The sequence below is a fragment of the Heptranchias perlo genome, chromosome 9 (genome assembly GCF_035084215.1).
Source record: "Heptranchias perlo isolate sHepPer1 chromosome 9, sHepPer1.hap1, whole genome shotgun sequence".
In the NCBI taxonomy this organism is placed as follows: domain Eukaryota; kingdom Metazoa; phylum Chordata; class Chondrichthyes; order Hexanchiformes; family Hexanchidae; genus Heptranchias; species Heptranchias perlo.
The window spans coordinates 57,071,543-57,098,916 of record NC_090333.1 but is presented as its reverse complement, the minus strand read 5'-3'; the positions used below and the strand labels follow the sequence as shown (position 1 = coordinate 57,098,916).

The 27,374-nt window shown below is 43.4% G+C and overlaps 1 protein-coding gene across 2 annotated transcripts; it reads left to right on the top strand.

Annotated features, from left to right (window-relative positions):
• Positions 1-1,756: 1,756 nt before the first annotated feature.
• LOC137325420 (podocin-like) lies at positions 1,757-25,890 on the top strand. Of its 2 annotated transcripts, none has more exons than XM_067990518.1 (8): positions 1,757-2,148; positions 6,208-6,311; positions 6,710-6,782; positions 12,938-13,020; positions 16,899-17,102; positions 20,208-20,263; positions 21,674-21,752; positions 23,763-25,890. In XM_067990518.1, exons 1-8 carry the CDS (start codon positions 1,806-1,808, stop codon positions 24,042-24,044), a joined length of 1,224 nt encoding a protein of 407 aa, XP_067846619.1. In that variant the 5' UTR covers positions 1,757-1,805; the 3' UTR covers positions 24,045-25,890. The 2 variants fall into 2 exon arrangements, with proteins under 2 accessions (XP_067846619.1, XP_067846620.1); XM_067990519.1 differs by lacking the exon at positions 23,763-25,890 and adding an exon at positions 23,648-23,756.
• Positions 25,891-27,374: the final 1,484 nt, after the last annotated feature.

The window sequence follows — 27,374 nt, the reverse complement described above, 5'->3', positions numbered from 1 at the left end:
CGACAGGCAATGTCGCGTGCGGGCGAGGTCGAGCGCCTCCACCTCGGCGTCGGTGAGCTCCACCACTTGCGGCGGCCCACCTCCGGTGCGTGCCCTTTCCCTATTGTTCTTGCTTCTCTTCTCCTGTGAAGGCAAAACACAGATGTGTGAGTGGGTGCGTATTGCATCGTGAGACGCATCGAGCATCGGTGTGGTTGGGTTGAGCGTGGCGCGGATGGATGGGAGGATGCGTGGGCCACGTGCCCATCCCATTGCATGGGGATTGGGGTGTGTGGTAGTGTTCGGGTGGGGTCAGGGACGGTGGGTACTTGCGTGCACGGCGAGGATGGTGAATGAGTGGCTGTGAGGATTGCTGATGGAGCGCAGTGGTGGCTGTGCAGGAGGGGTTGTGATCTGTTTGGCGTGATGGTGGGGACGGGATGTGGGAGGGTGCGTTGGTGTACTCACCTTGCCAGACCTAGTCAGGTCATTGAAGCGCTTGCGGCACTGCTCCCAAGTCCTTGGGGTGTTGCCCCTGCTGCTCACCTCCGCCGCCACCTCTGCCCATGCCTTCCTGGTTGCGATGGCAGGGAACTTGCGTCCATCTTCTGGGAAGAGTGTTTCCCTCCTCCTCACGCCTTCCAGCATCAGCTGCAGTGCCAGGTCTGAAAAACGGGGCGCAGCCTTTCCCCTTTGCTGAGCCATCGTCTCAAACCGCTTGCTTGTAGCAGGAGGGGCTTTGGGAGACTGCCCCTTTAACTGGAGCTCCTACATCGCGTCGACGGTACTGCGCATGCGCAGCCGGCCGGCACGCAGCTGGGGAGCGGAGAACCCAGAAGCAGGGCTTAATCAGTTCAATTATCCCGCGATCGCGTGGGGGACGCACACGATTAGCCGTCCGCGTTTTCCACGCTCCCGGAGGACCACCCGCTGGGAACCCGCAGGCCTGCTAAATTCGAGCCCATAGTGTCACAGACTTGAGTTCAATTTTCTCATTTCATTTCCAACAGTGGAATATCCTTTTCATCGGTCCAATCATGGCATAGCCTTTTAATAAATACTAAGTCTCAAGAAACTGGCAGCAGTAAGTATATTTTAAAAACATTTACATTGTTCTTTACAGGACCTTCTCACTCTGACCTTTATATTGATTTCCAGAACATTGGCAGCCAGCTGTTGAAACAGTTACCCAATTAACCCAACATCCCTTGTAGGCAGCGCTGGACTGATTACATGAAATTTCCCATCCCCCTATTGTGAGGTTCCTATGCCAGGCCCAGTATAGGCTAGGAGCTCACCCACAGTGTCAGCTTGTGGTAGCACTCTCGCATCTATCAGAAGGTTGTGGGTTTAAAGGATAAAGTATAGGCTCAAAGCTGTACCCAAAAAGCCCTGATAAGTGTGTATTATGACATTATTTGACAACCCAGTTAAATATACTTCTCTTAGACAGCAGGTGTTCTGCTCATGTGCACATCAGCCTAATCCACACTCAAGTTCACGTAAAATTTATTAGCACAGCCCAACCATGCATGATTATTTCTGTCAACCAGCACTATTAGTGCAGCAGTGGAGGCCCACTATCTCAGAAGGGTGACTTTAATTAAATCTGAGGAGGCAGTCACTCCCTTTCACATCAGTGAAGTATTTAGAAAAACACTAATCTGGGTATTTAATAAATCAAATATGACTCTTGGCATCTTACCAGTTCAGGGAGGAGAGTCTGAGATGCCTTTGAAAAATGCGGCAAACCCCAAATATAAATAGCAAGGATATATTTAATTTTCACAGAGGGTAAGCTTTCGACCAGTGGATCTGTAAGAAGAATGGAAAGGAACTCCAGGACTTTATCCCGATCCTCAAAGAATTCACAAAAAAGACACAAAAATTTTTCCACTGGGGAAAAAAGCGTGCAAAACAATGACATGAGAAACAGCAGAAGGAGCTCCAGTATGAACAAGGGCAAAACTATCCTAGTGAGAAACACAGCGAAACAGGACTCAAAGAGGAAAACAGGGAGAAACGAGAAGATACAGCTAGAGAGCACCCTCAGCGCTGATGGAAAGGTGACTAGCTCCACCGTAGTGGATGTGGACGATGTAGTGAGCTCAGATGAGAATGAGGACGAGGAGTGCATTGCCCTGATTGAAATGGAAACACACGAGGAAGGTAAGTTGGTGGGGGGGTGGGGGGTGGAGAAGAGCAATGGATTGTACTTTAAAAATAACAAAAAAATTGTTGGGTCAGAACTAGATTTTGTGTCTTTCCCCTTCCCCCAACAAAAGATGTTTGCCCTTTACGTGTTATTTTCAATCCTTTGCACTACGAGTCCACAAGGCTCTTGTATCATATTCAAATTGAGAATGGTTGTCTAATGCAAGAATTAAATGTAGTTATTATCAAATGGTACAACCCAGCAGCCTTTTTTGGTGCACCAAATTTTTCATCCAACAACTGTAAAGGGCACTTTAAGGTAAAAAATATTGTATAAAAATATATATTACCTGACTACTCTCCTTAATGCCCAGCAGCCGGGTTCACGAAGATTGTTTATTTAAAGTTAGTTCCCCTCTTTTTGGTCTCCTACGAGAGGGTGGCCTCTATCCAACTCTGTACTAGAAAACATGAATATGTACAATGACCTCCCATTATACACGTGTGAAGACATCACTTTTTTCTCTTTTTTTTAATATGAGGAAATAATGAAAGGATAAAGGTTAGGTTCTGATTCACATTCTTGCAGACTGCTCCCTGGTCTATTTCTTTAAGGACTGCTCTGTAGATTCTCACTAGTTCTCCAGTGGAGCAAATATATTCCCATTCTGTCAGCCCATGGAATTCATTATTATCCTATTAGTGTTAGTTCTGATTACAGGACAACTGAGGAACCCTTAAAAGCTCAGGATATTATGTCTCCTCCACTTACATCTGTGCACTTGACTTAAAATATCAGGTTAAGACGGTGGTTGTGGTGTAGTATTAGTTACTAATATTTCACATTAGTTAGTAATATTTACCACACGGACTGCAGCGGTTCAAGAAGGCAGCTCACCACCACCTTCTCAAGGGCGATTAGGGATGGCAATAAATGCTGGTCTTGCCAGCGACGCACACATCCCATGAACAAATAAAAAAAAATTATGTTTAAGTTGTTTTTTAATAGATGGAAGTGCTTAAAATTGCAATAGCTCCACTGTTGAATATCCTTCCCTTTAAATTATAATTACTTTCAGATAAACCTTTAAGTTATAGATTTTTAAATTTGTCTTTACCTAAGGTGTATTTTATCACTGGAACTATAAATCCTATTTTGCACTTCTATACAGGATATGAAAAATGTTTGCAGGCTGATAGGTGATCTTTTTTACTTTCAGTCTCTCTTTCTCCGTTACAACTTTTCTTTCCTTTCTCTATTTTAAATTAACACTTGTATTTATATAGTACTTTATCAGCCACGATCTTATTGAATGGCGGAGCAGGCTCGAGGAGCCGTATAGCCTACTCCTGTTCCTATTTCTTAAGTCTCTCAGAAATATGCCAATCATTTCAGGTACAATTAATTATTTTAGAGTGCCACAACTGCTACTGTGCAGCCACATTTGACAGCTAATTTGTACATGGCAAGATCCCACGGACAGTCATTTGATGAATAACCAGTTAACATGTTTTTGGTGACATTGCTTGAGACAGAAATGTTGGCCAGGACACGTGGACAACTCTCTACTCTTCTTTAAAAAGTGCCTTGAAGTCTTTAGTGTCCACTTGTACCACAGGAATAGGTAGACAGGGCCATAGTTTAACCTCTCATCCAAAAGACAGGACCTCTGACTATGCAGTAATCTTTCAGAATAGAATTGAGGGCCTCAAAACTGCGAATCTTCTTACCTCCCTTAGTTTCCTTTCCTGCTACAATCTACAGGTTTTTAAAACCCTGGCTTGGCTTCATCTAACTGCGACCACTGCCACCACCTCACTTCTCTCCTAATTGTGGCAGAGTCCCATGAGATGGGCCTTAGCCTTTCATTAAGAAATCTCAATAAAAATGCAAACAGTTTTTACATTTTATTAGTTTATTCTAAAAACACTCCTTGCCGTTCTGATCTGATCCAAGTGTTGGTACTTTGTGACCTAATCTGTTTAAATTTTTGGTCATCAGGGTTCCATTGCTTCTCCTTCATACAAAGCATTCTAATAATGGTGAATCATTACAGTGGAAGATCGGAATGTACAGGATCAGAGACAATTGAGTCCATTTGGCCTATCCCAAAGTTTGAAGAACTGCTTCAGCCCTCATATCCTTCAGTTCTTTCCTGTGCTAAATATCTTTCAGTCCTCTTTTGAATTTGTTGGTACTGTCTCCATTGCCTTCCTGAGCAATCCATTCTGTACATTAATCATCCTCTATGTAAAGTAATGGCGATGGTTGGCTTCTGCTCTGTACTTGCACTATAAAGCTCTGAAATTTGGCTCATATAATTATTAGCATTTGGTATTTTTTGAATGAGACAATGGGAGAATTTTAATCCCCATGATGGGTGGGAGAGAGGCGGGTTAAAAATTCAAAAATGGGAAACCCAACCCCCAACCTGCCCACTTCCGGTTTTAACGGAGGCGGGCAACTAACTTGCTCTCCAGAGGTGGGTCCCTAATTTAAATATTTTAATGCCGCTGTATGTCTCAAATTTTACCTCTGTTTCAACGTTAACAGCTGCGGGCCGGGTTTCCCAGCGCTCAGGAAACCCAGCAGCTAAAGGGAGGCGAGAAGGGCTGGATACAGCAGGTAAGTGCTTTTCCAGCTCTGTTTGTGGGCCAGGAGGAGCAGGAGTGCTTCTCCCCAACCCCTCAAGCGTACCTGATCCCCCCCCACCTCCGCGCTTGGACCCCCGCGATCTACCCATGGCCCCCTCGCCCTGATATCTCTGGCCCCCGCCAGATTTATCCACAGCCCCCCCACCGATCTCTCTGGCCTTCAATCCATCTCTCCACACCCACTCCCGCCTCTCCAATCTATCCACGCCCACCCCCCATGTACCCCCCACCCCCGACCCATAATCTCTCCACGGAGTCCAAAAATTTAAATCACATTCTGCCGTTAAATTCGGCAGGACCTCCAGGAAACCCATATTTCCAGGTTTCCCAGCCGTTACAACTCCCCCACTCCCCGTCAATATCAGGGCCAATGTTTCTGTAACGTTTTATAAACACATCTACAAATTACAAGTTGCCTACAAACAATATCCTTTCCAAATATACAGAACAGGAAGGAGAAGCAATTGTCTCCTTTATTGTTGAGAAAAATATTTTGCCAGAATGGAAACACGGAGAGCACCCTTAATAGCTCAGAAGTAGATGGAACAACAGTGATGGTATTGAGCCATTCATACTAGGAAGCTCCCTGATTTGATCACTGGCTTGTGCTGAGTTAGTTGATCTCAAATGGGGCAGCAGTAACTGTGCTGTAAATGGGTTCTGCCCCAGACTACAGATAGGGAAAAAATCAACCTATGAGTTCCAATCATAAGAAGGTATTCAAGAAGGAGATAGATATATTTCTTAATGCTAAAGGGATCAAGGGATATGGGGAAAAAGCAGGAACAGGGTACTGAGTTAGACAATCAGCCATGATCATTTTGAATGGCGGAGCAGGCCCAAAGGGCTGAATGGCCTACTCTTGCTCCTATTTCCTATGTTTCTAAGAACATAAGAAGTAGGAGCAAGAGTAGGCCATACGGCCCCTCGAGCCTGCTCCGCCATTCAATCAGATCATGGCTGATCTTCAACCTCAACTCCACTTTCCTGCCCGATCCCCATATCCCTTGATTCCCCTAGAGTCCAAAAATTTATCTTTCTCAGCCTTGAATATACTCAACGACTCAGCTTCCACAGCCCTCTGGGATAGAGAATTCCAAAGATATGTTCACTATCTAATCATCCTGAAGCCTCGCATGGTAAGATAGCCTTCTAACAGTGACTGAGTAACTTCACATATGAAATGACACCTTAAGTAATGTATTGGAGGATTGTTAATACCCAAAGAACTGTACCCCAATAAGAGTCAGGAAAGGAGAGAACAAATTTGGGGAGAAAAAAAAAAGGACAAATAGAGCATAATACAGGAAACTTGGCTGATAACTCTTGCATGATGTTTAAGATAGGTATAGTTTCACTTCAATGGAAAGAGACTGTAGTGAAAATAATTTGATATGCCTGTCTGCTCTTTTTAATCAGGTATCAAGCACCAAAGTCCAGGAATCTGCGAGTGTATTCTTACATTCCTCTCTTTACTGCTGGTCCTTCTCTCATTCCCAGTCTCTGTCTGGTTCTGTGTTAAGGCAAGTACGTTGCTATCAAAGGACTGCAAACTGCATTTTTGGGAGAACTGGTTGCGTGTGTCGCAAGGTATCTCTAGGGGTTGAGCACTTGACTCTCAACTAGTAAGTCAGTAGAGTTTAAGTCTAAGTGGTGGTCATCATTTGCCTGGGTTGGGTGCATTCAGTAATTCCTAAGCTGTACGCCGCATTATGGAGTGCTACACATGAACCAAACATTAGCATCCCAGAGAGAAGAAAACTGATATAAAAACAGAAAATATTGGAAACATTGTAGTCAGCATCTAAAAGGGAGCGAATATTGTGGAAATCTTGTGATTTGCTGAACATGAAATGGCTGGATTATATGCCAGTAACTAATACTCTCTAGTGTGATAAACATCCTTTCTTTTGTGGTGCAGATAGTCCAAGAATACGAGCGTGCTGTGATATTCAGACTGGGACGACTGCTACCAGGGAGAGCCAGGGGTCCTGGTAGGTGTCTATACATTAAGATTACTGTAGATATAAAGCTGCCTCGCTCCAGTCACATTAGGAGTTGTCTGTCACAAATGACAGAAGGTCATATGTATGTGATATACATAGCTGAATTTATTTTACAGATGTTAGCCATAACAGAAAAGGACAAAACTAAATGTCAATGTTGGATGAATGGGCAATTTCCTTTTACTAATTGTCCTGTGTCAATGCAATTGTTTCAAGCAGACTCAGTTCCTGTTAATGGCCAGGAACAGTGTGCTCTGCCAGCATGTCACCATTGCCAGCTGCACTGATGCCTCCCATGGAAGTATGTCCACTTCAGGACAAAGATTTTCAATGTACCTAGTTTATTTTTAATCTTTGGTTGTATCAAAACCAAATAATTAACACTCAGTGGCACATTCGGTTGGTGACACATTGATGTCAATCATATCACGGCACCTTTTGTTTCTAAACAAGATGAAGTTTAGGCATTTTGCCTTGATGATACTGGCTTTTAAAAGAGGAAGCATCATACAATGAATTATCAGCCAGCACCTCAGTTTCGGTGTACAGAATTTCAAGGAGAAGAACCACTATCACCTTCTCAGGGCAACAAGTCAATTCTCCAGTTCTGACGAAAGATCATCGCCCTGAAACGTTAACTCTGTTTCTTTCACCACAGATGCTGCCTCACTTGTTGAGTATTTCCAGCATTTTCTGTTTTTATTTCAGATTTCCAGCATCCACAGTATTTTGCTTTTAATTTTAGGGATAGTCAATAATTGCCAATGGTGCCCGCATCCCAAAAACAAATATTTTTAATAATCTGCAGCTGACTGAAGGAGGTGGAGGTTGAATTGCTGTTTTGCACAGCACACCTCAACTCCCTTCCACTGTAGGAACCACTGGTGTTAGCCAGAGGATCCATGAGGGCGTGCACGATTTGAATCATATATATTGGAGCTCAGGGATAAACTTCAATGGGCCGGACTGCATTTTCTCAAATCTTAACTCTTCCTGTGATCATATTTCCATCCGTTCAACCATTCTGGATATTGATTCTATACGAGAAAAATCATTAAAAGCATATAAATCCTGATAGAATTAGACCCCATTTCCTTATCTGTCTCTTACAGTGACGGAAATGTAAAAACCCTCCCACTAGAAACATACAGCTATGCCGTCAACGGTGGTAGCACAGTCATACTCATTAAGGTGGTTGGAAAGTAGGTTTTTCTCCATTCCTGCTGTCAGATTACTGGAGAGGGGAAACTGGGATTAGATTGAACGAATTTAAAACTGGTTCTGCGCGCATAATTCAGTGAGTCCTTAGGATCTGGCATTACTACACGAAGCATTGTAACTTGCCAATTTTAGGTGTCCACTAGAATGCATTTTGATAAAATCAATTTATCTCTGGATTTTAAGTGGACATCTAGATTTTAATAGGCATAGATAAGTGGGAGTGATATTATTTTAAACTGAGTCAGTTTTAGTAGGATTTAGCAACAGCAACTTGAATTTATATAGCGCCTTTAACGTAGTAAAATGTCCGAAAGCGCTTCACAGGAGTGATTATCAAACAAAATTTGACGCTGAGCCACATAAGGAGATATTAGGACAGGTGACCAAAAACTTGGTCAAAGAGATGGGTTTTAAGGAGCGTCTTAAAGAAGGAGAGTTGGAGAAGCAGAGAGGTTTAGGGAGGGAATTCTAGAGCTTAGGGCCGAGGCAGCTGTAGGCACGGCCACCAATAGTGGAGCGATTAAAATCGGGGCTGCACAAGAGGCAAAAATTGGAGGAGCGCAGAGATCTCGGAGGGTTGTCGGGCTGGGGGAGGTTACAGAAATAGAGAGGGGCGAGGCCATGGAGGGATTTGAGAACAAGGATGAGAATTTTAAAATCCTGGCATTCCTGGACTGGAATCCAATGTTGGTCGACGAGCACAGGGGTGATGAGTGAATGGGACTTGGTGCAATTTAAGATACAGGCAGCAGAGTTTTGGATGGGCTCATGTTTATGGAGGGTGGAAGATGGGAGGCCAACCAGGAGACCATTGGAATTGTCAAGTCTAGAGGTAACAAAGGCATGGATGAGGGTTTCAGCAGCAGATGAGCTGAGGCAGGGGCGGAGACAGGCAATGTTACGGAGGTGGAAGTAAGTGGTCTTGGTGATGGAGCAGATATGTGGTCGGAAGCTCATCTCAGGGTCAAATAGGACACCAAGGTTGCAAATGGTCTAGTTCAGCCTCAGATAATGGCCAGGGAGAGGGATGGAGTCGGTGAGTAGGGAAGGGAGGTTGTGGCGGGATTGAAGACATTGGGCTCGATTTTCGCACCCCCGATCGGGTGCGTTCATGGCGGGGGGGCTGCAAATATCGAGGATTCCCGGGGCGAGTCTGAAGCCCGGCTCCAACCCGCCCACTTCCGGTTTCCCCAGTGACGCGCTGACATGTGCGCGCAGCCCCCGCACGTGGGACTCCCGCCGGCAAATAAAGCCAGCGGGATGCCACTTAAAGTACTTAAACAGGTACTTCAGGTCGTTTACAGACCTGATTGACCTGATATTTTAGCAGGGCTGGGATTTTGAAATTAACTGAGACTGTTTCCCATACTGGGGAAACACTCCCAGTTCAAATGGACGTGTTGCAACCATCAGCCTGTGGCAGCTGCAAAGGTCAATTTGACAGGTTGGGGGGGGGAGACCCTCACTTATTGCAGGAGGCCACTCTGTCACTTTGGACAAAGTTTGGCCTCCACCACCCTCCTCCTAGCAGTAAAATTCACAATCCTGCACACTTACCCCGGTGTCCAGACACATTTACCTACCTTGCGGACCCCCTCAAATGTGCATCTTCTGGATGGGGGCCGACGTAGCTGCAGTCATGACCTCCTCGGAGGGGGAACAGCATCACCAGCCTCGCCGGCCACACCGTCCACCTCTGACACATGGAGCTCCACAACACAGTGCTGTGACACATCCACCTGCACAGCTGGAGGGAGGGCAACCGCAGAGAGAGATGCGTCGCAGAGGGCACTACCCTCGCCACAGGGTCTACAGACCGAGGCTCAGCTTCCTGGACCTCTCTGAGCAGCAGTGCACACGGAGGCTCAGAGTCATTCAACATGTAGTCGTGGACATCTGCAGCCTCCTTCATGCCGAGCTGCTCCCGGCTGGCCCGAGCACCATCTCCTTACCTGTCGCTGTCAAAGTCACCACTGCCCTCAACAACTTCTCCTCCGCATCTTTCCAGGGTGCCACCGGGGACATCGCCGACGTCTCTCAGTCATCTGCACAAAAGAGCCCTGCAAATACGCCTACACTCACTCTGTAGTGACACAATGGGTGGCATCAAGTGTGCGTGTTCATGGTGAACCCCATGAAAGGAACCTATTCCACAAGCCAGTCAGGAATGGACAAGACGTGACAGTAGTGGTGATAATAATAATATTTATTGTGCATGTGAAAGAAAACAAATATAAATAAAAAGTATGACAAATCGTCAGACACCCTTGTGCATTCCCTTTGTGCTCACAAAACCTTCGCCTTGCGTTTCCGGGAGCCCCTACGTTGTGCTATCCCTGTGGTTTCAGCAGAGGTAATGGCAGGTTGCTCTTGTCCAGGCCCTGACCGATGAGATGCTTTGGGCCGACGCCCTCTGGGTTTCGGTGCCTGTGAGGGCCCCTCCAAAGACTGCTCCACCTGCAACTGTGCAGGGGCAGACTCAGCCACCTGGAGAGGGGGCAGCATTGCGGGTACTGGTTAAGAGGGGGGCAACGGGAGAGACATGGGAGCGCCTTGAGTGGCGTCCCCACTTCCATGTCCCCTTTCACCATCATCCCTCTCCTGGCCCAGGCCCACATCACTCCTTCCACCCTGCTGGACGGCGGTTTGGAGGACTTGTGTGAGGCCTTGGAAGGCCACTTGTAAAGTATCTGTCAGCCTGTTCAAGGAAGCAGAATGTTGCTCACCCTGAATCCGAACGGCCGTTGTCAGGGCCTAAATGCACTCATAGTTGAGCCGTGCTTGACGCTCGAGGGTGGCTAACCTTTCCTCCATCGCACCTACCTGCGACACTATCTCAGAGATGCCTTCACGTCTCTGCGACACTATCTCGGAGATACCCTCCTGTACCTGTGCCACCATTCCCCTCATGCTGGAGTTGGACTCCTCCATCCTTTGCGTGATTGTGGAGCGTGCGCGTGGCACCTGTTCCAGTACCTCGGCAATGTGCTGCTGCCCCTCGACGACTCTCCTTTTCACGGCTGGCCCCCAGGGTTCAGCATCTGGGTCCAGCTGAGCAGAGCCTGGAGAAGAGTGCTCCCACCGACGCGGACTCTCCACGGCTGCCCCTGCCACCAGGGTCTGCTCGTGCTCACATGTGCGTGGTGACTCACCATGTGCAAGCCCAACTAAGTGAGGACGGGGACCCACCGAGGTGTGTGTATCTGCACTGGTGGATGCATGGCTCAGAGGTGATGATGGACCCTCAGAGGCCGGCAGGTCCTCTGAGGAATCGCCCTCCACGGTCACGGCGCTCGCAGATGGCACTGAAAGAGAACAGAAAGCAATATTAGGCATGTGGACAGATGTTGAGGTGCTGCAGATGACAAGTGATGCTAAGATCAATCGCTATCATGAGTGCTGAGTGTTAGCTTTCTGTCACCGGCCACTTGTGCAATCCCAGCCTCGGCATCCGCCACGGACAGGCACTCCAACGTGCGGCTGATGTCCAATGCCTGCTGCTCTGCGTCTATTAGTGCCACCTGGTGTGGCGGGCCCCCTCCAGTCCGTGCCCTCTCCCGGGCATTCTGGCATCTCTTCTCCTATCAAGGCAAAACACAGAGGCGTGATTGAGTGATGGTTGCATGGTGAGCTGCTGCATGCATTGGTGTGGGTGGGGTTGAGCGTGAGGGAGATGCATGGGAGGGTGCGTGTGCAACATAGCCATGATATTGTATGAGGATTGGGTTGCGTGGTAGTGTTCGAATGGGGACAGGTGCAGTGAGTACGTGCAGGCAAGGTGAGGATGATAGTTGAGTGGATGTGAGAAGTGATGCGAGAGCGTTGTGGTGGCAGTGCAGAAGGAGTTGTGTGGTGGTGCAGGTGATGTGGGAGAATGCGTAAGTATACTCACTTTGGCTGACCTGGTTAGGTCATTAAATCTCTTCCTGCACTGGACCCAGGTTCGTGGCACATTTCCGCTGCTGGTGACCTCCTCGGCCACCTCCAGCCAGGCTTTCTTGGTGGTGGAGGGACGACACTTCCTCCCATCAGACGGTAAAAGGATTTCCCTCCTCCTCCTCACCCCATCCAGCAGCACCTGGAGTGAGGAGTCTGAAAATCTTGGGACAGCCTTCCCTCTGGCCTGCTCCATGGTTCAGCATTGGTTGTTTGCTGCAGGAGGAGAATTGCTGGACTGCCCCTTTAAATAGGGCTCCTCCAGCTGACAGACCTTGCTGCGCATGCGCAGTCCGCCCGCCGCGCAGCTTACCAGCGGGAAACCCGGAAACACAGGTAAGTGGCTCCAATTAGCCTGCGATTCCGTGCGGAGCACACTGATTTCACCGGGTGCGATACCCACGCACCCAGTCGACCCCCCGCTGAGAACCCGCCGCCCTGCTAATATCGGGCCCATTGTCTTCAGTCTTCCCAATATTTAATTGGAGGAAATTTTTGGACAAGCAGTGTAACAAATCAGAGACAGTGGAGGGGTCGAGGGAGGTGGTGGTGAGGTAGGGCTGAGCAAAGACTGGTCCCATGGGACAATCAACAAGGCCCTCCTCTTTTAGGGGAGTGCACCCCAGTATTCAGGGAACTGACAGAGGGCCATGTAAAGGCAGCTGTAATATTTCTCAATGACTGTTAATCCATTGGATAAAAGTGTAAATTCACTGATCCCCTGCTCCCAGTGGGCGATTGGACATGAAGGGAGTGCAGGTTGAATACTTGTTGCTACAATGTTGTAGCTGTATCTTCAACCCATGCCTCTTTTAAAGGTAGAACCCTACTGGGAGCATGGGATCTGTAAATTTATGCTAAGATTAATTGGCAATATTACTTGGGTTTCTCTTCAAGTAATCGAAAAGTGCTGCACTACTGATTCAAAAGATCAGTGAAACAGGGAGATTTTTTTTTTAATGGTCCTTCATTGGTTCTCATTCTAGGTCTCTTCTTCTTCATGCCATGTCTGGACACTTATCACAAAGTGGATCTTCGTGTCAAAACCTTGGAAATTCCATTTCATGAAGTAAGTACACAAAAGGCAGAGATGTTAAAAACGTGGTGAATAAAGCATAGGCCCCCAGACAATGCAGGAGCTGAGCTACCTATTTCTTTAGCTGAAGAGTTATCAGCATCTGAAATAAACTGTCAGTGCAAGTGGTTGAACAAGGAACTTTAAGTGGTTTCAAAAAGGAAATAGACAACTTCCTGGCATCTGAAGGGATTCATAGTTATTACATTTTGTAAATGATAGAGATTTTTTACAGGGTCATGAGAGAATAATTGGTTTGACAGGCTAAATGGACCAGTGGTTCTTCTCTTACCTAACATATTGTTATGTTCATCTACCTCTCTAAGCAAAGCTGCAGCTTGACAACTGAAACATTGGTGGGATTAAACAAATTGCATTTAATCAGATTCTCCTGATAAAATAAAATCTATTTTCTGCTTGCATTCACCCAATTTTACATCAGGTGTCTGCCCACTTATGCATTGCATGCATTTCTGGTAGAAGAAATGCAGGGGCAGGAAGCACCAGCCTGAAGCAGATGAGAGCTACATTAAAATATGCATGATGTGGAGATGCCGGTGATGGACTAGGGTGGACAAATGTAAGGAGTCGTACAACACCTGGTTATAGTCCAACAGCTTTATTTGAAATCACAAGCTTTCGGAGCTTTCCTCCTTCGTCAAATATACTGCATCCACTTGTTCCTCTTTATCTACGCTGCTAGTTACATCCTCAAAAACTCTAATAAATTTGTCAAACATGATTCCTCACCTGACGAAGGAGGAAAGCTCCGAAAGCTTGTGATTTCAAATAAAGCTGTTGGACTGTAACCTGGTGTTGTAAGACTCCTTACATTTAAAATATGCAGTCAGCTGTTAACAAATATCATGGGTCTACAAATGATATTGTCTTGGACTCAATGTCACTGAACACTCCTATAAATGGATCTCATGTCTTCTTCAATTAAGAGGACACTTTCACTTCCCAATATTTAATTAAATGATAGCATGGCCTGGGGATCGTAACATAGATCCCTTGTCACATGTATAATGATCTTGCACATGCCGCCACATGCATTCTCTCTTAAATCTTCTCTAGGTTCAGTTCTACACTTGTATCATTATTCAAATTGGTGTCAATAAAAATGCCCTTCTCCCCCCTAATTATAATGGGGAATCAGGAAATGGCAGATGCATTAAACAAATATTTTGTATCTGTCTTCACAGTAGAAGACACAAAAAGCATAACAGAAATATTGGGGAACTAAGGGGTTAATGAGAGTGAGGAACTTAAAGTAATTATTATCCGTAGAGAAAAAGTATTTGAGAAATTAATGGGACTAAAAGCCGATAAATCCCCTGGACCTGATGGCTTTCATCCTAGGGTTCGAAAAGAGGTGGCTGCAGAGATAGTGGATGCATTGGTTATGATCTTTCAAAATTCCCTAGATTCTAGAACAGTCCCCTTGGATTGGAAGGTAGCAAATGTAACCCCGCTAGTCAAGAAAGGAAGGAGTGAGAAAACAGGGAACTATAGGCCAGTTAGCCTGACATCAATCGTCAGGAAAATGCTGGAATCCATTATTAAGGAAGTGGTAAAAGGGCACTTAGAATATCATAATATGATTAGGCAGAGTCAACATGGTTTTATGAAAGGGAAATCATGTTTGACACATTTATTAGAGTTTTTGAGGATGTAACTAGCAGCGTAGATAAAGAGGAACAAGTGGATGCAGTATATTTGGTGCCACATAAAAGGTTGTTACACAAGATAAGGGCTCATTGGGTTGCGGGTAACATATTAGCATGGATAGAGGATTGGTTAACAGACAGAAAACAGAGAGTATGGATAAATGGGTCATTTTCAGGTTGGCAGGCTTTAACAAGTGGGGTACCGCAAGGATCAGTGCTTGGCCCTCAGCTATTTACAATCTATGTTAATGGCTTGGATGAAGGGACTGAGTGTAATGTATCCAAGTTTGCTGACAATGTAAAGCTAGGTGGGAAAGTAATCTGTGAGGAGGACACAAAGAGTCTGCAAAGTGATATAGACAGGTTAAGTGAGTGGGCAAGAAGGTGGCAGATGGAGTATAATGTGGGGAAAAGTGAGATTATTCACTCTGGTAGGAAGAATAGAAAAACAGAATATTTTTTAAATGGTGAGAAACTATTAAATGTTGATGTCCAGAGATACTTGGGTGTCCTGGTACAAGAAACACAAAAAGTTAGCATGCAGGCACAGCAAGCATTTAGGAAGGCAAATGGCATGTTAGCCTTTATTACAAGGGGGTTAGAGTACGAGAGTAAGGAAGTCTTACGACAATTGTACGGAGCTTTGGTGAGACCTCACCTGGAGTACTGTGTACAGTTTTGGTCTCCTTATCTAAGGAAGGGTATACTTGCCTTAGAGGCGGTGCAACAAAGGTTCACTACATTAATTCCTGGGATGAGAGGGTTGTCCTATATGGAGAGGTTGAGTAGAATGGGCCTATACTCTCTGGAGTTTAGAAGAATGAGAAGATCTCATTGAAACATATAAGATTCTGAGGGGATTTGACAGGATAGAGGATGGAGAATCTAGAACTAGAGGGCATTGTCACAGGATAAGGGGTCGGCCATTTAAGACTGAGATTAGGAGGAATTTCTTCACACAGAGGATTGTGAATCTTTTGAATTTTCTACCCCAGAGGGTTGTGGATGTTGGGTCATTGAGTATATTCAAGGCTGAGACAGATAGATTTTTGGACTCTAGGGGAATCAAGGGATATGGGGATCGGGGAGGAAAGTGGAGTTGAGGTCGAAGATCAGTCATGATCTTATTGAATGGCGGAGCAGGCTTGAGAGGCCTTATGGCCTACTCCTGCTCTTATTTCTTATGTTCTAATACTTGCCACAGGATTTTTTTTTTTAATTATGCACACCTGACTCCTCATTGCTGAACAAGTTCCCATCTCGACGAATGCCATTTCCCAGTCCCTGTTGCTCCCCTCTGAGTGATGCTTCTTTGCACTTCTCGATACCACTCCACATTGCTGTGCACAATTGCTGTGACTGCTCAATCGACAACAGTCAGCAGATGACACCAGTATCAGTTCAGCCAATAACATAGGGAGAGTTGCATTGCAGGCGATTTGAATACAGAGAAAGAGCTGCATCTCAGGAACAGAAGAGCTGTGTGCAGTCCATGGGACGTGGGGTGGCATGAGTTAGCTGCACAGCAGACATTTCAAAACAACTTGCTGCTGGTTGTTCCAGGAAGTGTCCTTGCTGAAAACTTCCCTTCATAAGTCACTTTTTATTTAAGGGGCACAAAATTGAAAAAGAAAGTGTAATTTTGCAGATTATTAGTTATACAGTTGCAATATTAGTGGTTCACCAGAAACAAAATATACCTCAGGCACACCCCTCCTTTTATGTTGAGATAATAAGAAAAACTTCAAATCCACAATAAAAATAGAAAATGTTGGAAATGCACAGCAGGTCAAACCAATCAGCATCTGAAAGAGCATCAAGCAGGCTATTCGACTGCATAGAGCATCATGGCCATTCTCAATCCTACCGGACATTCATACATGCATGCAGGGGCCACCTGATATCAACAAGGAATGGGAACCCCAATCCAATTAGAATGCTGCAACTGAAATGAACACATGACTAGAGATCAAACTGGAACCTTCTGGAATTAAACTGGGCATCAAACCTGGGACCTTCCTGGTTTTTATGGCTCAGCTACTAAGAATAAATTTGCTGATCCTTAAGAATAACTTCTAAATGTAGAGTTATTGGTATTGAACAGGATTTGATTGGTTCCACTTAGTGTTTAGTTGATGTCGAGTGGTCTCCACTGTAATAGCTGGAGTTCTAACACTCAAGTTACTGGCATTTATTTTGCAGATTATATCCAAGGACATGGTGACTGCTGAGGTGAATGCCATCTGCTATTATCGGATAGAGAATGCCTCCCTCTCATTAACAAGTGTCACCAACTCTTCTGTCTCAGTGTTACTGCTGGTACAAACTATTATTAAACGGAGCTTAGCACATCGGAATTTCAATGAAATTCTCCTGGAAAGAAAAAACATTGGTGATGAAATCAAGGTATATAAAAATGGTGCTTCATTTCCAAGTTTAGGATTTATCCCAATTTATCCTCCCCTCTTCTTCAAAACTGCTATTCACGCCCCCAAAAAAACCTCACCGTGACTGTTTCCATCTACTGTCTCCTACCTAACCTCCCTTTCCTCTCTTGAATGTTTTGTCACTACCCACCTGAAGATTCACCTCTCCTAAAATGTTCTATTCGAATCCCTTCAGTTCAGCTTTCATTCTGTCCTCAGCACTGACAAATCACCAATGAAATCTTTTGTGACTGCAACTGTTGTGCATTATCCATCCTTGTCCTGCTCAGCCTCTCTGTTATGTTCGACACAGTTGGCCACTTCATCCTCATTCACTGCTTCTTTTGCGTGGTCCACCTCCAAGGAACTACCCTTGCTTGGTTCTCCTCCAGCCCCTGTACAGCCATCTCAGGGATACCCTAAGGTTCCATCGTTGGCCTCCTCCTTTTCCTCATTTACATGTTACAACATTATGTGTGGACATGGAGTAAGCTTCCACATATATGCTATCAATAATCTGCTCTGCGTTTCCACCACCACCGCTGCCCTCAACTCCACAACCTTCACGAGCCAGATTTCTTGTCCAAAATCAACCTGTGGATGAGCCAGAACTCTTCCAAATTCATCACTGCCAAGATCAAAGCCAACCTATTCTCTTCCTGCCAACAACTCTGTACCCTTTCTTCCACTCCATCCCCATTCCCTGCCTGTTCACTCATACTGAAGCATACAGTGTGCAATCTTGATATCCTATTTGACCCCAAGCTGTGCTCCAAACTCCATATTCTATCCATCACCAAGACCACCTGCTTCCATCTCCAACATCATGCAGCTCGACACTTACCTCCACCCTACCAACGTTGAAAATCTTACCCATATTTTTGCTACCTTGACTTCTGTAATGCCCTCACCAACCTCCCAAGCTCCATTCAATACAAACTCCAAATTGTCCAAATCTGTGCTGTCTATTCAGCACTATATTACACTTGCCCATCACTGCTGTCCTCACTAACCTCCATTGATTATTTCATCACCCAATGAATTTAATTCAAAATCATCCTCACTGACAAATTAGTCCACAGCCTTGCCCATCCTATTTCTGCAATTTCCTCCAGCTATACATGCCATTCTATGCTGTTCAATTCTTCAACTCTAACATCGTGTGCATCCTCCCTTTAATGTTTGCTAAATTAAAGACACTGTATAAATGAAAGTTATTGTAGTACCACTTGATCCTGTGCCTTCACAAAGCCTCCTTCAGCTGGGAGAGCAGATTGGTAGGGTAGGATTTCTCCACAAACTCCTACAGATTTTCTACTTTTCATTCTGGTTTAATACCGTAGCTTTCCAATACAGTAGACCCTCCAATATACTAGAACTTCTAGATAAAATGCAATGTTAATGGCAATCTATGGACTCAGGATTCCTACAAAGCTCATATTAATTCACACTTCTGCAACATTTTTGAAAGCCATTTTATGTTGTTGCTAAAGCCAACATCATAAAATGTAACAGTATTTAATTGTACATTAATGTAACGTTATTATACAGACATTGTGGTCTGTGATACATGGGATTGATTGTTGAACAAGGCTTAGAGTACAGCAAGCAATCATAAGCTTAGCCCCATGGGTTTCTGTACGATACGTTTTTGATTTTAATAACATTACTATAACATTAAAAATGTGTGTTTCCTTAAAATGGTTGCTATGCTCCTCTATCAAATCATTTTCTTTCTCACACATCAGTTCTTGTGACAGTATACTGGATTATGCATCATTAACAGCCATGCAAACAATCATACTATATCAAGTGTGGCCAACTTTTCAAAGTTCAAGCGCTCGACAAAGAAACTATATACCAAAAAGGAGCCACAAGATTTAGCATACAAATTGATATTATCACTAACTACAACTAGCACAAGTATACTACCCCCCATTCCTTTTTCAATTCTTGATTATTCTCTCCCTCAATCCCTTCTGTCATTCCCTCTCACAGTTCCTTTATTCCATAAACCTGAGTTGTTCCTTCACTCCAGGTAACCTCATCTTGCTTCTTTTCTGCTGCAGGGGCAAGTGTGCTGAAAGCCTGTGCTTGTTGTTTCCCATTTACCAGGTTCCAAGTCAGTTTATTATTTGAGGGCCAAGCATGCATGGAAGGCCCTGCTGCCTGATATGGTGGCACATTGCAGCTAAAATTAATTGGTTTATACTGTGATTGATTCAAAATATATTTTTAGCCATGTCAGAATAGAAAGAAAAGCTGCCACTTTTAACGTAGTTGATCACATCCTTCATCTCTCATATCGGGAAAGAATCTATGAGGTGGTGAAAACAGCCAGACTTCAGCAATTGAAGAGCAACATGACTCAGGAGAGGCGACTTGTCCATTCTCATCAAGCCAAGTATGTCCCCGACACTGTCTTATTCAGCAAAGTGCAGAAATGACATCTTCAGAACTCTGAGCAGAGGATACAATTTACTCTGGACTGGCCCAAGAGCAGTACCCAGCAGGCAGTGTTTTTCTAGCGGCAGGCTTCTCCAGGTCAAATCTCAGTCCAAAGTGCTAACCCCTGTTGAAATGAAAGGAGCTGAACCAGGACAACGCCAGTGAGTTGTTATGATCTGGAATGCACTGCCTGAAAGGGTGGTACAATAGTAACTTTCAAGAGGGAACTGGATATATACTTGAAAAGGAAAATTTTGCAGGACTATGAGGAAAGAGTGGGGGTGTGGGACGAATTAGATAGCACTTTCAAAGAGCTGGCGCAGGCGTGATAGGCCAAATGGCCTCCTTCTGTGCTGTGAGCTTCCATGATTCTATGAAAAATTGACACTGATTATCGACAGTACATCCAGGTAAATATGTTATGCTTGCAACATTTCAGTAATGAAAATTGAGAAAGGAGTCTAAATGGACTCCATATCAGAATTGTAGATTTGAGAGACCATGCTAGTGTACTAGATTATACAACGATCTTGCCATTCATCTGTCCTAGTCACCTGGCCACTATACTTACGTAATAAACTGGTCATTTTATATATTATAAATTCTAATCTAATCATGGCTACATTTTGTTTTGCAGATAGCACTGGATGCAGTAACTTGCAACTGGGGAATCAAGGTGGAACATGCTGAAATGTAGGTTTAAAGGAGGAGATTCACCATGGAATCATGTTCAGAAATCAATCGTAAATAAATATCATTAATTTCAAGTGCCAGCCTTCACTCAGTGGTAGCACTCTTCCCTCTGAGTTGGAAGGTTGTGGTTTCAAGCCCCATTCCAGGAGTTGAGTACATAAACTAAACTAACTAGTAATCAGGGAATGCTGCATTGACAAAGGCATCATCTTTAAAGGAGGCATTAATGAGGCCCCATCTACCTGTTGCAGGTGGACCTAAAAGGTCCCATGGCACTTTTGCAAAGAAGAGCAGGGGTTTGTCCTGGCCAACATTCACTATCTGGTCTTATCTTGTTGCTGTTTATGGAAACTTGCTATGTGCAAATTGACTATTGAATCTGCCTATGGAACAAGTACAGTTTAAAAAGTAATTAATTGGCTGCAAAGGGCTTTGGGATATCCTGAGAACATGAAAGGCTCTATATAAATGTAAGTCTGCCTTTCTTCTATTTGCAAAAATGTCTTTATTCTTGGAAGGGTGGATTTCAATTTCTGTTGATTTTTGTGTTTGAAAGAATACTCCAGAATAAGACCCTACAATATCTTCAAATATTCTTTCTAAAAATTAAATCCCTTTTTTTTTTAAATTCCAATTAATTTTTATTTAAGTTGAAAATCTGTATGCACCATAGCTCAACTGTGACACATAGAGGGTCAGGGTCAAGTTACCTTTATGTACCAAGCTGTAGCCAACCACGAGGAGGTTCTTAAGGACAGCCTGAGTTGTATCTGACTTTTTTTTTCATGTTTTGCTTTGTGGTTAAGTGCCTCGTCTCCACTGAGTAATTCCCCACAAGAAGCACAGCTGAGAAGAGGAATTCCATCTGATTGCACTGTTAAACCCCATCCCAAGAAATAAAACGGGTCCAATCCACTGTGAATCTGTTCAGGTTTTCACAGCAGAGGTCAGTTTGAAGAATGAGTAGTTTGCGAACATTATGCTGCTGCTCTGAGCCCTTCACCTATGCTTTCCTGTGAATCCCAGAGCCAGAATTCATGGTGATATGCATGGGATAGTGGCGTACATCTGTACTTACTGTTTGTTAAATTAGCTTCTGTTGTGAAAAGTTCAATATAATGACTGTCCCTGAGAAGCATGGCCACTTAAGCACACTCAGTTGAGTTGGGTAACAATCTTCAGCCAGGTTGCTAGATGACACAATATGAAAGACATTCTATTATGGCAGGGAGAGAGGCTAGGAAAAGTTACATCACCTGAATGTTCAAACTTCGGTAGCGTTCCATCTGAAGGTAGGATAGATTTATATTTCTTTCTTAAACACTGAGGTTAATATTGGACTGAAATTTCATGGCTTCGGATGTAGTGAAGGATAACATCCTGTTCATGATTATCTACCTCTGGTCACAGTAAAGATGTCCACCTGCCAGCAGAACTCCAGCACTCATTAGCGGTGGAAGCAGAGGCAAATAGACAAGCCAAAGCCAAGGTAAGGAAATGCTGAATTAATCACACGAGATCATAAACCATCAAAGTTAATTCATCAGTTGTGTCTAATTCATAAACAGAAGGAAACCATTTTAAACTTGGAGCCATTGCTTGAAGAGAGCGAGAGAGAGGGGTGTAGAATTGTCATGGAACTCCACCTCCATTAGAGATAAATGTCTATTGGGTGGGGTTACCCATCCCTGTTTGTATTTCCAAACAAAACGGGGTATCCAAAGACAGATCCTATGACAGTATAGCAAGCACCTACTTTACTTAATTCAGAAAAATGAAAAGATAAGCGAGCCATTTTGGATCTAAACCCAGAACCTACTGGTACTCAACTGACTGGGATACCCAGCTCTACCAAATTGTCACATCATTTGAAATATAACACCAGCTTGTTACGTAAAACATTCAATATTCTAGCTGTTCATTTAATACAGAATTGCATATATATGTATACACAATACCTCAAAAGTGCTCCTTCAATACTCTTTTGCACCCTACTCTGAATAGAATAGTATCACCTTGATTCTGCTCAAATATAAAACATCAGTCATTTCATCATAAATGGAATTGTCATTACAATTTCTGGCTCAGAGAATGAGGTGATACAAGTTTATGGGACGAGGGTAGAGCAGCAGTCAAAATGGAGGTGCAGCATAGAGGAAGCTGAAGCAATGATCATGGGAGGAGCAGCAAAGATGTAATGGTAATGCCACTCATATGGAGAATATAACAGAAACTCACCCGCTACAACTGCACATCAGAAAATTGTAGATGCACTGCCAATAATTTACATCCATTGAAATCAGGTGCATGGTACACAGGAACAGGAGCCAAATAGAATTTACAGCACAAAAACAAGCCTTTCGGCTATGCTGGTGTTTATGTTCCACACGAGCCTCCTCCAACTCTATTTACTTCATCTTACCCCATCAGCATATCCTTCTATTCCTTTCTCCCTCATATACTTATCTAGCTTCCCCTTAAAGGCATCTGTTCGCATTAATCACTCCATGTGGTAGCGAGTTCCACATTCTCACCACTGCAAGGGTTCCCAGTGCTCACTTGGAAAATTATCCCCCAATGTAAATTAGTAATTTGTTTGTATCGGGAGAATGGTAATATTATAGAGCTACACTGGAATTAAATTAGAACATTTCAAACCATTTATTATAGATGGGGATTGGGAAAAACTGGGTAGTCAATGAAGACCACTATAACTGCTGAAAGGGTCTCTCTCAATCATCCTTTGTCACCCTTTTTGTAGGTGCTACCATAGTCATTGTTCCTGTGAAGTTTCCTGTTTTGTTCTTTGTAAAATACAAATACTTCATCTGGCATGCTTTTCCTCTTCCGTGCATCCTCACTGTGTTGAAATCACAGCCAATCGCACCTTTTCCTACTCTAACTCATTCCTTCTCAGGACCTAACATTGAAATCTCGAAGTTCTTAGCTCCCCTAAATGATTCCTGCCTCTTACAATCTACAGACTTTTAAAATGCATGCTTGGCATCATATAACCACTACTTGTTGGTTTATCTCAGCATGTGGCATGATGAAGTTCCACTCTGGTAACATGAATGGGGACAATGGAATGTAGGCAGCACTCCTTGTACAAGTTGTCACCACTGGACTGGAGGTTGTACAATAATTCTCTGTTCCCAAGCCACCTTAAGATAGCATAAAACATGGTAATAGGAGAACTGAGAAATGCCAACATGTACCCTCTTTCTATTTATAACACTTAAAAGATTTGGGAACAAATTTTCCCTTAAGGCCCCTTGCAGCTATATTTAAAAGAAAAATAATTAGAGGCGTTTTTGTCTCTCTAGAAACAAAATATGTCTCTTGTATGAATCAGAGTTGGACTGAATTCCTTTTACCTTACAGATGGACCAATTTAATGAAGTATCCTTCATCCTAAGAACTAAGGAAAGCATGAATTTCTGCAATCGAAGTGATTTATAGCGAGCCTAACTCTTAAACCCTTGTAAATGAATTGCAGGTGATTGCAGCTGAAGCTGAGAAGCAGGCCTCAGAAGCCCTGAAAACTGCAGCGGACATTATGTCTGGATCTTCTACTGCTGTCCAGCTGCGCTACCTCCAGACACTGCATACACTCTCTGCTAAGAAAACATCTACCGTCATTTTACCTCTGCCTTTTGATCTCCTTAATGTCATGTCAACTGTTATCCAGAAATCTTTAGTGGCCACTACTGTGACAGAAACACAGAAAATGGCAGAGCCTCAGCAGCAGGAAACCAAGACTGACTCTCCAATGTTATAGACTCAATTCCAGTTGACAAGAATTGTATGTCATTTCTTTCTGCCAGATATATAGATACCTTTGTCACCAGAGAGGTGCACAGCTAGCCTTCAGTATTGTGGAAGAATCATCTGCAAATAAATTATGAGTTATGGCAACAAAATGCATGTATCAACATTTTATTGCAAGTACTTTGCATGAAGTGTTCAGTGTTCATGGAAGTTAAAAAAAAAATTGTGGTTAATACTTAGTGAAGTCAGGCAATAGAAAGCAATGTGTTTGCACTCCAAAATGATGGAACATTAAGATGCAGATCCTTTACAACAGAATATTATCAAATCTTATCAATTAGAATGCCTGGCACATTTGTATAAGTGCAAGTTGTTCTTGTTACCATCATAAATGCTATGTCTGCTACAATATATAGATGCCTACAGGAAGACGGGGGTAAGAGTAAACATGATTTTAAGAGCTTTGTTCTAAAACCAATAGTGACTAAAAAAAAATCATAGGTCCTCTGCAAGCCAATACCTGTAAGAGGTCACAAGGTCCTGTGTAGTCATGTTACTATTAGACTTCTATCTATCTTGAATTCTTCCTGTATCTTTCTTCAGTGTTCCCCTTCCCCTGTGCTTAATGGTGACAATTCTTCTCCACAATTCTTAATATTGGGTAAAAGTTTTTTTTAAAGAATGGTTTGTTCCAATGGTTATATCTGTGCTATCAATGCATAACAACTAATACCATTTGGACCCATGCATTGCAGTCATGACTTATGGTTCCCCAGCAAAATATATAGAATGTGCTGGACTATCAAACTTGAAGATCATAAAACTGATTTGTTTCCCCTGTATATTTTTAGTCTTAGATCTCAGACTACTGGAATACTTCACCTCTGAGGAGACTACAAACTCATGGTTAGGTTTGTTTAATTACCTTCCATAGGGTGGAATTTCTTGTGTATTTGCACCCAGAGACACATGTAATCAAGGCATAAAACAAATGCCCAACATAAAAGATTGAGTAAACTCAGGTGTAAGTGTGTTACGTACGTAATAATGCTGCACCCAAATTTCCTTGACCTTTAATGCCCATCGATCAATCCCTGCTCATTTATAATGCCTCCATCTACATGCTAAACAACAACTTGCATTTATATAGCACCTTTAACCTAGTAAAAAATCCCAAGGCACTTCACAGGAGCGGAATCAGACAAAAATTGACACCGAGCCAAAAAGGGAGACATTAGGACAGGTGACCAAATGCTTCGTCAAAGAGGTAGGTTTTAAGTAGCATAGTAAAAGGAAGAGAGAAGTGGAGAGGTGTAGAGGTTTGGGGAGGGAATTTTAGAGCTTGGGGCTTAGACAGCTGAAGCCGCAGCCACCACCAAGTGTGGCGAAGAGACATACACACGAGTTTCTTGCAATTACGCTGGTTCAAAAGGGGTGTAAAATCACGCCCAGAATTTCAGGCACAGCAGGAAACAAATTTTTCTGGTGTGTTATTGCAATTTTTTTTAATTAATCCTCACTGAAACTTGCACTGTATTTTTTATTTCTTTGAAGGCATTTTTATGGCATCAGTATGAGTCACATTAAAAATTGCTAAGCTTTGACAATTGCATGTTCTTAAACATACTAGCCTGGAGTTTCCGCATTATTTCCGCCCAGATAACAGCTTCACCTGGGCGGAATCAAATCAAATAGCACAAAAGATCGCAGAATTTCAAGTGTGAATTGCAACCATATCTACTTTATGCTCAAGTATCCGCAATCTTTTACATTAGTTCACCAGTCCCTTCGCTCGAACCAGTCCCCGTCTACAAAACTGGCCACGTCCCCAGGTTGGAAAGGCGAGATTACACCAATTGCACTCGATCGGGGGGGGGGGGGGGGGGGGGGGTCGGGGGTCATCACATCGTGCCCAGATTCTTAGGCGCACGGGCACCCGTGGTCACATTACTCCAGCGTTAATCACCTGACCAGCAGTCAACTGAAGCCACAGGTCTGCCCTGCTGCTGCAGAAATCATCAATTAGTTTAAACAGAGAAAAAACTGCTGCTTACCTTGTGGTCTCCAGCCTCACTCTGAAGGGGAAATTTTTTTCCCTTGCCTTTTATACTATCCCACCCTAGCACCTTGAGACCCCATTGGCCGTATTCCAGTCACAAATCGTTTACAATGCTTGATTTCACTGATTCTTGGGAGATTTTACATTCAGGCTTAAGATAATGAGTTTGCTTGGAAACTTGGACGTATCTTCACCTCGGCAAAATTATCGCAGTGTCAGGCATTTTCTGGGTTCAATTTGTCGATTGCGCCCCTATTCATACACATTAGGCCACTGTGAGTCTAATTAGATTGGCAGGAAATTGACATTGGCAAAAAGGGTGTCCAAATGGGCATACCTTTGGGCGTAACCTCACGATTATGTCCACACAGGAAATTACACCCACATATTACAACTTCATAAGGCAAATATGAATCACATATTGTGCAATAAAAATTATCATGCCCATCAATTAGCGGTTATCCACAGTTATCTATGTGAAACATCTGTAGCTGATTAAAGCTGTACTTGCAAGGAGAGATAGGCTAGTCTTATGTTAATTGTATCCTGAATAATTTATATACTCTAATCATTTTGTTAAATGGACTAGTTGAACTGAAAGATTCTAAGTGACTGATTTAATTGCTGTGCTTTATGAAACTTTGTACTTTAATGAACACATCATTTGCTAAGGATACAACACTTACTCTTGTAGGTTTGATGTTAAAACACAGGATTATCTTTACAACACTAAAAAAGTTGTTGTGTTTTACAACTGCATTGTGAAGAAGGTGAAATATGTTGAGTAATTAATTTCCTAAGGCTGATAATGATTTGATTAGTATTCCTTTATCATGGGAGAGAACAGGAATGGTACATTGAAATTCTATGTGTAGGTCAGACCCACTGTATTGCTTTGATGTTTCATTGGTGTTGCCTAAATAACAATATTCACTATTATGAATTTCATTGTGATGTAAATGCAAATATTATAATGGTGTGAGTTAATTGCTTCATGGGTCAGGAATGTTATTTGCTCCCCAAAGAATAATCAACAGAAATTGAGCTTTGATTAAAATCATTGGCACCATAAAGAGGTCTTTCCAAAAATACACAAAGGATAAATGGTAATGATGAAATCATGAGCTTACCATACAAATTCATATTGTGCTACACTTTGTGGCACAACTCATTGGAATTGGCATGTGATATTCAGTAATTCATTATTAAATGGCCATGGACAATAGGATCTACATGGCACCATCTTCCTTGGCTACCATTGGAATTACCGACCATTCGTCT